Source organism: Coregonus lavaretus, assembly GCF_964263955.1.
Source record: "Coregonus lavaretus genome assembly, chromosome: 14".
Lineage (NCBI taxonomy): Eukaryota > Metazoa > Chordata > Actinopteri > Salmoniformes > Salmonidae > Coregonus > Coregonus lavaretus.
Window position 1 is genome coordinate 34162219 of NC_140001.1, and position 12653 is coordinate 34174871.

At 41.8% G+C, this 12653-nt stretch overlaps 1 protein-coding gene across 1 annotated transcript in view; it reads left to right on the top strand.

The window, feature by feature from the left end:
* Window positions 1–9766, top strand: part of LOC311141752 (splicing regulator ARVCF-like) — a 135798-nt gene extending 126032 nt beyond the window's left edge. The window contains exons 13-18 of the mRNA XM_084177189.1: window positions 1559–1670; window positions 1952–2039; window positions 4420–4473; window positions 5052–5146; window positions 6761–6873; window positions 8829–9766. Coding sequence (XP_084033315.1) covers window positions 1559–1670; window positions 1952–2039; window positions 4420–4473; window positions 5052–5146; window positions 6761–6862 — 451 coding nt within the window. The 3' untranslated portion in view covers window positions 6863–6873; window positions 8829–9766. The remainder of the gene's footprint in view (window positions 1–1558; window positions 1671–1951; window positions 2040–4419; window positions 4474–5051; window positions 5147–6760; window positions 6874–8828) is intronic.
* The last annotated feature ends 2887 nt before the right edge of the window (window positions 9767–12653 follow it).

Below are 12653 nucleotides of genomic sequence, written 5' to 3' on the forward strand. Positions count from 1 at the left end.
GGATTGTCTGCTGCTGGCCATATACAATGTAATGACCCCGTGCCTTTTCATGTCCTCTCTAGCATGGGCATTAATGGGCTTTTAATAATATTAAGTGCTATAAGCTGGATTCCTTGTCATATCATTTCGATCTGTAGAACATTACTTAGATTGAATAGATAAGCCCGTATCGTGTAGTGTCTGGTTTCCAGCAAACCTACTATAGTGCACTTCACCTGAATACTAAGTACTATGAATAGGAATTCAAGAGATGTTTGAATGATTTCCCAGTTTTCACTTTATTTAATATCACTGTCCTCATTTTCCATTGAGTGATCTGATCTACTTGATCAAGTCAGCGAGAGAGGACAGCCAGAGATGAGCTGTTTTGATAGATGTCTCCTTCTACAACCTATTGATGATTTAATTAAGATGAGTTTCCAATGGGAATTTTATACCTGTACTTTATTGAATACCTTTAGGTTCTAAGTTCTGGGACAAATCCAATCAGACACCAAAGGAAGCTCAAACTAGATGTATTTACCACACTGGGTGTTGCAGCTGCATAGCACACCATACAAGTCACACACGCACATATATTTATACCTTCCGACTAGGCCCTCCTATATCTAGGATGAACAATCAGTCTCTGTTGCTGGGCAGGAACTGAGTCTGTTCCTCATGTTGGTGTTATCGTGGCCCAGCCTGAGTCCAGAACCTTCGTGTCCCTCCATGCCTTTCACAGGACTTCTTATCAGTCAGGAGAGGCCTTGAGTTATTGGGAGTACACATTCCTATAGTCTACTGCAGTCCACTAAATAATACTCATTTTCATACACACAAATCTTAAACCTAACACTACATTCAATCTTTAAGAATATATAAAAGCGATATATTAATACTAAGAGTATATAGTGATATAAAACAGTAAAGATATAGGACAGTGTTATAGAACAGTAATTATGATCTACCAGCTCTAACGCCAGACACATGGCTCCTATTCAACCCTTATGGAAGCATTCTTGCACTCAGACACAGGCCCCCTTTGTATTTTCCCTCTGCCCAAATACAATGGACACAGATTATTCCATCTAACCCATAATGTGATAATTACTACTGCTAGGCTAATTATACAATTATAAATGGACTAAAACGGGCTCACGTCAAATAGTCTCCAACAATACCAAATAAATGTGTTTTCCCTAAACCCATGAGATTGTCTGTGAAGTGATGGAGAACCTCCCCCCCATGTAATTAACAGAAGAGCTAAGGAGTAGTTAGTTAATTGAATGAAAGAAAATGTGTGCGGCCATTGGGGTCTGAATTAAAAGCAAGCTCTTGGGGCCATCAGTGGAAATAAGATGGATGATGGCTTTGAATGTGAGATTGATTGCATTCGGCTCCAGCCTCCACTAGCTTCTGGCAGTGGTTGGGCCCAACGTTCTGGGTTGTATTCACTAGACTACCGGAACTTGTCCAATAAGAAACATTTTTGTTGCAAAACGTTTTCCATTGCAAAATGTTTTGCTACGGTCTGCACTAATGAATACGAACCTGGTTCTCTCCCTGTCTCGCTCAGCCAATCACCACGTGAGAACAAGGCTGCCTCCCACGTGCTGCAGACGGTGTGGAGCTACAAGGACCTGAGAAACGCCCTGACCAAGGAAGGATGGAACAAGAGCCACTTCCAGGTACACGGCTGTGTAGAAGAACACACGCATGCACACAGATACGTTCACATACACACACATGCACAATAAGTACGGCGGCAGGTAGCTTAGTGGTTAAGAGCGTTGTGCCAGTACCCGAAAGGTTGCTGGTTCTAATCCCCAAGCCGACTAGGTGAAAAATCTGCCGATGTGCCCTTGAGCAAGGCACTTAACCCTAATTGCTCATGTGCGTCGCTCTGGATAAGAGCGTCTGCTAAATGACAAAAAAAATGAAAAATGTCCCTACTCTCTCCCCCTCTCAGCCTACAGCGACCGGCGCACCTAAAGCAGCCAAGAATGGCAAGCCAGGCTACGACGACACTACCCTACCCCTGATGGAGAAGAACCAAGGTCAGTCTGTGATGGCAGGCGAGACTGGGGATCCTCCGGGCCTGGCCTACTGTGGTGAACTAAGTGAGGAAACCATAGATAATATAATTGCTCTGTATCTATGGAGGAAACTGCTGTTGTGACGGTGTGTGACTGTATCAGAAGCCTTGATTAGAATGAGTGCTGAGGAGGATGGCTCTATCTGGACTTTGTTTTGTGTGTTCTCACTCATAGCCATATACGCACTGCCCCCATTGTTCTGCTGCAGTGTTTGGTGATCTTCATGTGCTATAGTCAGTACAATTGGGATGGTGTGGTCTGGAGAATGATGCATCATGGGTAGATTTATCTAATCAAATAGTGTGTTCTGAATGCAAATCCAAGCATGTAGAGTAGGATATGAAGTTACATAGAGCAGGGGTCATATATATAAACTCAGCAAAAAAAGAAACGTCCCTTTTTCAGGAACCTGTCTTTCAAAGATAATTCGTAAAAATGCAAATAACTTCACAGATCTTCATTGTAAAGGGTTTAAACACTGTTTCCCATGCTTGTTCAATGAACCATAAACAATTAATGAACATGCACCTGTGGAACGGTCAGTAAGACACTAACAGCTTACAGAGAGTAGGCAATTAAGGTCACAGTTATGAAAACTTAGGACAGTAAGCCTTTCTACTGACTCTGAAAAACACCAAAAGAAAGATGCCCAGGGTCCCTGCTCATCTGCGTGAACGTGCCTTAGGCATGCTGCAAGGAGGCATGAGGACTGCAGATGTGGCCAGGGCAATAAATTGCAATGTCCGTACTGTGAGACGCCTAAGACAGCGCTACAGGGAGACAGGACGGACAGCTGATCGTCCTCGCAGTGGCAGACCACGTGTAACAACACCTGCATAGGATCGGTACATCCGAACATCCCACCTGCGGGACAGGTACAGGATGGCAACAACAACTGCCCGAGTTACACCAGGAACGCACAAATCCTCCATCATTGCTCAGACTGTCCACAATAGGCTGAGAGAGGCTGGACTGAGGGCTTGTAGGCCTGTTGTAAGGCAGGTCCTCACCAGACATCACCGGCAACAATGTCGCCTATGGGCACAAACCCACCGTCGCTGGACCAGACAGGACTGGCAAAAAGTGCTCTTCACTGACGAGTCGCGGTTTTGTCTCATCAGGGGTGATGGTCGGATTTGCGTTTATTGTTGAAGGAATGAGCATTACACCAAGGCCTATACTCTGGAGCGGGATCGAGGTGGAGGGTCCGTCATGGTCTGGGGTGGTGTGTCACAACATCATCGGACTGAGCTTGTTGTCATTGCAGGCAATCTCAACGCTGTGCGTTACAGGGAAGACATCCTCCTCCCTCATGTGGTACCCTTCCTCGAGGCTCATCCTGACATGACCCTCCAGCATGACAATGCCACCAGCCATACTGCTCGTTCTGTGCGTGATTTCCTGCAAGACAGGAATGTCAGTGTTCTGCCATGGCCAGCGAAGAGCCCGGATCTCAATCCCATTGAGCACGTCTGGGACCTGTTGGATCGGAGGGTGAGGTCTAGGGCCATTCCCCCCCAGAAATGTCTGGGAACTTGCAGGTGCCTTGGTGGAAGAGTGGGGTAACATCTCACAGCAAGAACTGGCAAATCTGGTGCAGTCCATGAGGAGGAGATGCACTGCAGCACTTAATGCAGCTGGTGGGCACACCAGATACTGACTGTTACTTTTGATTTTGACCCCCCCTTTGTTCAGGGACACATTATTCAATTTATGTTAGTCACATGTCTGTGGAACTTGTTCAGTTTATGTCTCAGTTGTTGAATCTTGTTATGTTCATACAAATTTGCTGAAAATAAACGCACTTGACAGTGAGAGGACGTTTCTTTTTTTTGCTGAGTTTATATTATTAATTTTTTTGGGGGGGGTTAAAAACACTCCAGGCCACTCTTGAAAGTCTAAAACTAGATCAAAATATGTATAAATTATAATGGACCTAATATGTTTTCAAATAACTGTCATTTATTCTGGCCCTCAAATTGCTTTTGATGAACAAAAAATCGGAATACCTATATGGCCCTCGAGCCAAAATTATTGCCCAACCCTGACATAGAGGGAGGTACTGAAGCAGCCTAAAACACTGAACATCGCATTGACAGAGGATTCGAGGGCATGACAGCATTTTTCTTCTCTTCTTGTTTCTGGCCTTGTGACTGCAACCATGCATACACACGAGGTGCGGTTGTCATTCACACCCATTCTCAGCCTGCCTGCATTACTGGTTAAGTGTATCAGCAGACAGTGACTGAGGACCATTGGCCTGAAAGCAACATTGGCTCGTGAATCAAACAAATTGTGTGTGTGGTGCTCATGATAAAAACGGCATATAAATGCTTTTCAGGCAACAAGAAAAATGGAAGTGGTGATATGATACCTATGGACGAGCTTGGTCCAGGTAAGACCGAGTTTGCATGACCTCAATCGCCGACGAGGAACACTACTAGTCTCAGATGGAATGTTCTTATCTCTAGGGACTACTGACAGTTCTAGAACCCCAAGAACACCAATGCCAAAATTGAAATTCTAAAAAAGTTTGTAGGGCAATTTTTTGCAATATTTGAAATGAACAAAGATATTAATTATTATGATGCTATAACAGTGGACAATGCAGTGCAGTAGTGTTTTACTTATGATGCTGTTTGCAAGACCCCTCTCTTAACAAGATGTTGGTATAAGAATGGGCATTAATTCAGTAGAACAGATGGTAACAGGAAGTGTGGGCAATTCTCTAATGACTGTGTTCAAACCCTGAAAAACGTAAATGTTCTCCTCAGTGCTACTCTTTTCAATGAATATGTAAACAATTGTCTTGTTTCCACTCTAACTAATGAGTTCTTCCTCTACATCAGATGTGCACCACTCCAGTCCTGGAAGGCTGCATGCAGCTAGGCTACTGTAGTTTCCATCCATGCATTTAACAGTGATATCCTTTTGTGATCCTCTCTCTATCTATCTCTCTCTCTCGCATATTAGATGGCTACACCACCATCGACCAGAGAGACAAGGACTGCAAGTACAAGAGTAGTGGAGACGGATCAGTGGATCTGACAGAACGGGAGCCATTAAAGGTAAGTCTGGTCTAGACCCACCCGTTACAGCTCCCCTACAGCTGCACTAACTAGTTGATCAGGCTGTTAAAGCACACAAGTCATGATGCGCCGTTTCTGTTAAGATAGCCTAAACCCGTCTCTCTTAGTGCCCTTGCCCATTTGTCTATGCTAGGCCCTTTCTAAGGAAGGAGTTAAGTAGCAGTTGATGTTGTTGTCTGTCGAGCCGGGTGCCACTCATCTAGCAGTCCGAGTTACTGGCTGCAGATCTGAAAGCAAAGCAGCAGATAATTGAGTGTAAGCAATTCATGTGGGACTGGTTGTGTGTGTGTGTGTGTGTGTGAGAGAGAGAGAGAGAGAGAGAGAGACTTGTTCTCATACACACAAGCCTGCATAGCAAGTGGTTCAGTGCTAGTCCAGTCATGTGTTTCCTATCACAGGATTATCTGATAGTGTATAGGTGGTTCGATGGGTCAAACATGCGAAGAGAACTAGACTTAATGAATAGAGTTACCATGAGTTCAGACTAGTATCATGAGGTAGAATGGGAAAAGAGATGTTTACACATTTTGCTGTCCTCCTCTATAGTCCCCCCAGTTGCTTCTTGAGATTATTATAATTATAGGACTTAAACAGGGTTGGGCAATAACTGATTACATGTAATCAGTTACATGTAATGTGGTTACAAAAAACCTCTTAACTGTAATCTGTTACATTACCAGCCAACATATTGTAATCAGATTAGATACTTTAGAAAAACTAGATGATTACTTATTGGATTACTTGTACATTTTGAATGGATGTTTGCAGAATTTTTTTGGTTGAGATACCTTTCTGTTTTCTCAATGACATTTGAATTCAGCATTGAAAAAAGGCTCAAATGTAAGTTTGATCCACCTGAGCGAGTCTGACAAGTCAGAGACCACTATGATGACCCACCAAATGCATTTGATGGATCCTTTTGTCTTCTTCTAATGCATTTTAAAGGGAAAGTAATCTAAAAGTAACTGAATGTAATCAGATTACGTTACTAAATTTGGGTAATCCAAAAATTACGTTACTGATTACAATTTTGGACAGGTAACTAGTAACTGTAATGGATTACATTTAGAAAGTAACCTACCCAACTCTGAACTTAAACTAACACAGTTATCCGACCGCAGCTGTATTCTGAAGATGACACAAATAAGTGCTTACAGTGTGTAAATGGAAGCTATGCAGCCTGGAGACACAAATGCTTGTCAACATACAGTATGCTTCTAAGTCCTGCAAAACCTCCTGAAGCAAATTAGCTGTCAGACAGGACTGGAGATGGCAGATATGTCCTCTGATGCCTACAGTCCCCACCCCCCCTTGTGTTTTGAATTTACTTAAGCACAGAAACCAAAACTGTTCAACCCTGCTTTCTACACCTCCAGAAGGCTGCTACCCAAAATGCACCTGCTGTTTGAACTACTTTGCCCCCTCTGTGTTTGTTTGCATGCGTAATTTGGTTTCTTGTTTATAATCGCTTTTTTTCGGACTCTAAAAGCTTCCTTTATGCTAAGGAACTAACCCTGGCTTTCCACTCCTCTGTATAGACTATATTTATTGACCTCTTTGTTTTGCTGTTAACCCCTTCTCCCGTTGCTGCAGAATGACACAAATATGAAACACTATGTCAGGAGTAACAGGCCTGCAGTCAATCTGGTGGATGCTTGTGACGTTAAACCTCAGCCTGTTGACTCCTGGGTCTAAATGCATGCATGGTAGGTCTTACAAACATTTGTTTTCCACTTTTTGGATTGTTAGTCTCCTTTTTTTGTTTGCTCTACAACCTCACCCTGTTTTAACCCTCACAACCTCACTCTGTTTTAACCCTCACAACCTCACTCTGTTTTAACCCTCACACACGTCACTTCTGGTTTGTTTGTGTGTTTGTTTATGCTTGGACTGTGGTTGACCCAGAGTAGTTGGCTTATGACACCAAACCTAATTTTCACAGTTCTGAAGCACCTGTTTGATGCAAATCCATCTGTTGAAATATGCACATTTCCCTTGACTATTTCACATGAAATGATGTTTGTTCTAAATGATGAAAGGGAATAACTCTATAGTCTTTATATGGATCACACACACACAGCTCTAATGAATAGCTGTAGGAAGAACATGGTGTATCCTCTATCCTCTCCCTATCTACATTCATGAACACACACCAGCTCCTCTGGCTCGGCTATGTGTAGACCGTCTGTGCTAGGCTAGGCATGGCTAGCTACTGAGAGGTCCTTTGGCTCTGTGACAGTATGTGCTAGGCTAGCTGCTCTGGGTTAGCTTCATTACAGCTCATTATACAGGATCCTCACATCACTCACTCATATCTGTCCTCAAGTCCCATCACTAATCACTGAGTGTGTCTGCTCTGGGTGAGAAGCTGTGGTAGGTGGCTGATCATCAACAGCTCTATGGAGGCAAAGGGCTGTCTGTCTTCATTGCTGTTAGTCTCAATATTCTCTCATTGCTCTCATCCTCCTAGGTGAAATGTAAGGGATCAACAATACAGCTTTGATTGACTCCTCATGTCTGAAAAGCAAATTGAAATATGACCCCTATGATTATCAGCACAGAATTGAAAACAATTGTTTATTTAATTCTGTTTAATAAAATATTTTGTCAAGTCAATGCTAATGAACAAAAAAAACCATATCTAATCTAACAATGACATGCTTAAAATGGACATTGAGTCCATCATGTAAGACAGCTTAATCATACGAAAGGCCTTCTTCATTTTTGTATTTGTATTTACTGGGATCCCCATTAGTTGCTGCCAAGGCAGCAGCTACTCTTGCTGGAGTCCAAATACATTAAGGCATTTACATCACCCATAAAACAAAATATAAAACAGTACATCATATAACATTATTACACCACTACATATCTACAATACAAAATGTATAATACCACCATAAAACAATATGACAATGTAGAGTGCGTGTGCTAACGTTTGTGTGCGTATGTGTGTCTGGCCCTGTGTGTCTCTTCACAGTCCCCGCTGTTCCATAAGGTGCATTTTTATCTGTTTTTTAAATCTGATTCTACTGCTTGCATCACTTACCTGATGTGAAATAGAGTTCCATGTAGTCATGGCTCTATGTAATAATGTATGCCTCCCATAGTCTGTTCTGGACTTGGAGATTGTGAAGAGACCTCTGGTGGCATGTTTTGTGGGGTATGCATGGGTGTCAGAGCTGTGTGCTAGTAGTTTAAACAGACAGCTCGGTGCATTCAGCTTGTCAACACTTCATTTGTGTATTAACCAAGCTGGCTTTTTACAGCTGCCATTCAAACATGTCATCCCTGTCATCAAAACATATCTGTCTTTTGTCTCCATTTTACATTGGATTTGACATCTCTCAAGCATGTAGGAATATTGCTTTATGTATTTTAGTATTGTGATTTTGAAGGAATTACTGTAATACCACTTAGTCACTGTGCCCTCTGACTTACTGTAAAAGCTTAATTATTCAACTGCTTAAAACACCTGGCCTGTGTCCCATGGTACCCTATTCCTTTTATAGTGCCCTATTATTGACCAAGGCCCATTTGGCTCTGATCAAAAGTAGTGCACTAAGTAGGGTGCCTTTTGGGATGCGTAGGAGTTCAGATCTGACATAATCACCTGTCCCCCCCCCTCCCCTCCCCTCCTCTCTGTTTTTCTGTGTTCTAGGCTTAAATAACGACAGCGCAACATCAACTAGATGAGGATCTCCCATGTCATCACTGCCATAACACATGGAGCTTACTTTGATGTTGACTCATCAGCAGATAGACTTTGTAAAAGAAAGAGGAAAAAAACAAAACAAAAATGATCATGCAACAGCCAATGTTTCATGCTTTTGAATCAGCAAATGAAATTATGTATAGATAAGAAAATCAAAAACGACTACTTCTACTACTTCTCATATCTACATTCCCACTGGATGGACAGACGTAGTGTACACTAACATGAGGACTCTGACTGGAGCAGCTCTGGTGTCAGGATGGAAGAAAGGAGGCAGTTATCCTCCTAGAGATGCAAGGATTCTAGAGCTCTCTCTCTTTGGTTACTGTAAGGATGGCTGCTGGTGGTGTGAGGCAGGAAAGAAGGTGATGTTTGTTGGGAGGAAAGGCAGTGTGTTGGAAAGGTGGAGGGAAAGGGAAAGAGAGAAAATGAACTTTATTTAATTTTCATGTCAAAATGAAGTTTGCCTCTAATTGTTTTTCCATGTAACAGTTTAGTTTTTTGTTTCCATTTTATTTTTGTTGGTTTGTCTTTCCTCGAGGCACTGTAAATTGTTTTTATTTGGAATATTTGTTTCTTTTGCTGGTCTTTCTTTTACATTTTAGTTTGGGTTTTCCGGATTGAAGAAGTATGGACTGGTGTGGTAGATGGCAGATGAATGTTGGTGTGGTTTGAAGTTGGGGACTTGATGCTCGAGGGGCACTTAAAGGAGCTGTAGCAGACTCCACACAGACGCTTTTACATTTACATTACATTTTAGTCATTTAGCAGACGCTCTTATCCAGAGCGACTTACAGTTGGGGGCGGCAGGTAGCTTAGTGGTTAAGAGCGTTGTGCCAGTAACCGAAAGGTCGCTGGTTCTAATCCCCGAGCCGACTAGGTGAAAAATCTGTCGATGTGCCCTTGAGCAAGGCACTTAACCCTAATTGCTCCTGTAAGTCGCTCTGGATAAGAGCGTCTGCTAAATGACATAAAATAAATAATAAAATAAATAGTTAGTGAGTGCATACATTTTCATACTGGCCCCCCATGGGAAACGAACCCACAACCCTGGCGTTGCAAGCGCCATGCTCTACCAACTGAGCTACAGGGGACTACGCGATGGCTCTCATAAACACATTTGGCATACAATGGTTCACTGTGTTTCTTTAAGTGCACTGGGATCATTGCTGTGCAACACATAGGGGACTGACTGGGTGCTGATTCAGTTCATAAACCGACAAGAATTTCACACACCTGCAAGTGTTGGTTGGAGTTAGGGAAGTGAAATTACATGTACATTTGGTTGGGTTACTTATAGCTGTTGAGTAAAACAAAATGAACATATATTTTCTGAATCGATACAGACGTGGTTGTTTGCTGAAGATATATGAATTACTCGGTTGGTTGCTGTTTGCCATTGATATGTAATAAAGTTGAAGAGGATATAAGACATTTAGTTTATAAATGGATTGTGTTTATGAAGGAAGGGAGAGGATTATGTGAAGTATACTGAACAAAAATATAAGTAAAACATTCAACAATTTCAAAGAGTTACAGTTCAGATAAGGAAATCAGTCATTTGAAATAAATTCATTAGGCCATAATCTATGGATTACACATGACTGGGCAGGGGTGCAGCCATGGGTGGGCCTGGGAGGGCATAGGCCCACCCACTTGGCAGCCAGGTCCACCAACTGTAGAGCCAGGCCCAGCCAATCAGAATGAGTTTTTCCCCACAAAAGCGCTTTATTACAGACAGAAATACTCCTCATCAACCCCCCCCCCCCCCCCCCCCCCCACGTGGTCTGCGGTTGTGAGGCCGGTTGGACGTACTGCCAAATTCTCATTAAATTATCTGGAAATGGCTCTGGTGGACATTCCTGCAGTCAGCATGACAATTATCTTGACAAAGGATAAAATGCTCATTAACAGGGATGTAAACAAATTTGTGCAAAAAAATTTGAGATAAATAATATTTTTGTGCCTATGGAACATTTCTGTGATCTTTTATTTCAGCTAATGAAACATGGGACCAGCACTTTACATGTTGTGTTTATATTTTTGCTCAGTGTACATGCTCCTGTTGTCAAAGGGTAGAACCTAAAAGCGTTTTATATTTTTGTTGGTTTTATAAATGTATATTAGGGTCAAAGAAAAGCAACAAAAAAAAAATATATACTACAGAAAAAAACAATACAAACTTAATTGTGTACTCATAACAGGTCGTTTGGGAAGCACATTCATTGGATAAAGGATCAACATGTTTGTAAACAGAAATAACTACATCATTTAGGTGTGTATCAAATCTGTAGAGTCATGTTAATTACATATTTATATTTTGTACTGTCAAGATTGAAAAAAGAAGACATTTATCTTCAGCTTTCTTTTTAAAGGCGTGATGAACTGGTCTCCAAATATTTCTAGGAGAAAGAGAGAGGGGGTGAAAGAGAGAGGGGGTGAAAGAGAGAGGGGGAGAAAGAGAGAGGGGGAGAAAGAGAGAGGGGAAGTGGATAGTTCAGCAGGGGTCACTCAAGAGAAGAAAGATGGATGGATGGATGGGTGGATGGGTGGATGCAGCAGCAGGGATAGACAGCAGTGCTAGAATTCCATTTCATTTCACACTGCAATTATATAGTAATTGATAACCTAAAAACGTGCTTTGATTTTGCTAATGCATCTCTAAAGAACTATTTGAAACAAGCATGAAACAATGTACAGATGTTTATATTATATTCTTTGTGCCCGTTTTTGTGGTGTAATTGAATATTCAAGTAATTCACATCTGGAGAGGACAGAGAGGAGAGCAGTTTCATGTGGTTCAAGGCAGGATTTGCGTCATATTGTACAAAGTCTGTTTTGATTATTATATTTTTTGTTCTCTCCTCTAGAGGCAGTTGAAATGTAGTAGATGATTACGCCATTGTCTTTTAAAGGGACAAAAGAAAAGCTAAACTGCACGTGGGTAAAGATTTAATAGTGTTGTTGTGATTATTTTATCTCCATCTCCAAGCGGACACTCCAGTATGAACCTCTTCTCGCTCTCTCCCAATTCTGGGACTAGTGCGGGGGGACCTCCACTACAGGACAGCTTAACTCATGCGTCAGCTATAGGCGAATGGCATGTGCCTGCGTCTGATTTTCTTTGTGGTGTGATTTATAAAGCTTGCATATTTTACACTGTGTTTACAAAGACTTATGTGATAAAATAAAGATTAAAAAGTACATGTATTATTAAACTTTTGATTTCAGAGAAAAGTAACGTAATAATAGGCCCATGTTAACGTCCTCCATGTCGACATACGTCCTCAGAACTATGTGCTTTTCATTGGATTATTCATCTCTGACTGTCTATTCCTGACTGCATTTTGCAGTACACAACCAAAGGATCTGGTGTTGTATTTATATACATATGAAAGTAGTCCAGGAGCTTGTTTGTGGATGTACGTCTAATTGTACATTTACTAAAGAAGATGCTAACTGTGCTGTGAAAGAAATGCAAGAAAATGGGGCAGAAATTGAATCAAAGGGGCAAGACCTACCTGTGTAGACATCACTGATTCAAACTCTTCAAAATAAAGTAACTATCAGTAGCAAATGTTGTAGCTATCATGTGCCTTAACCTTTTCCATGGTAGATAAAGATAACAATGTGTTTTATATCATGCTTTATCCTCCTTCCTCATCCCTTTCTCTGTTTACCTCTTTCCTCTTCTCTTATTTGTCAGGCTCCCTATCCATCTCTCCCTTCCCTCTAATTTCACACACTCACACATTCACCCACTCTGTCCTC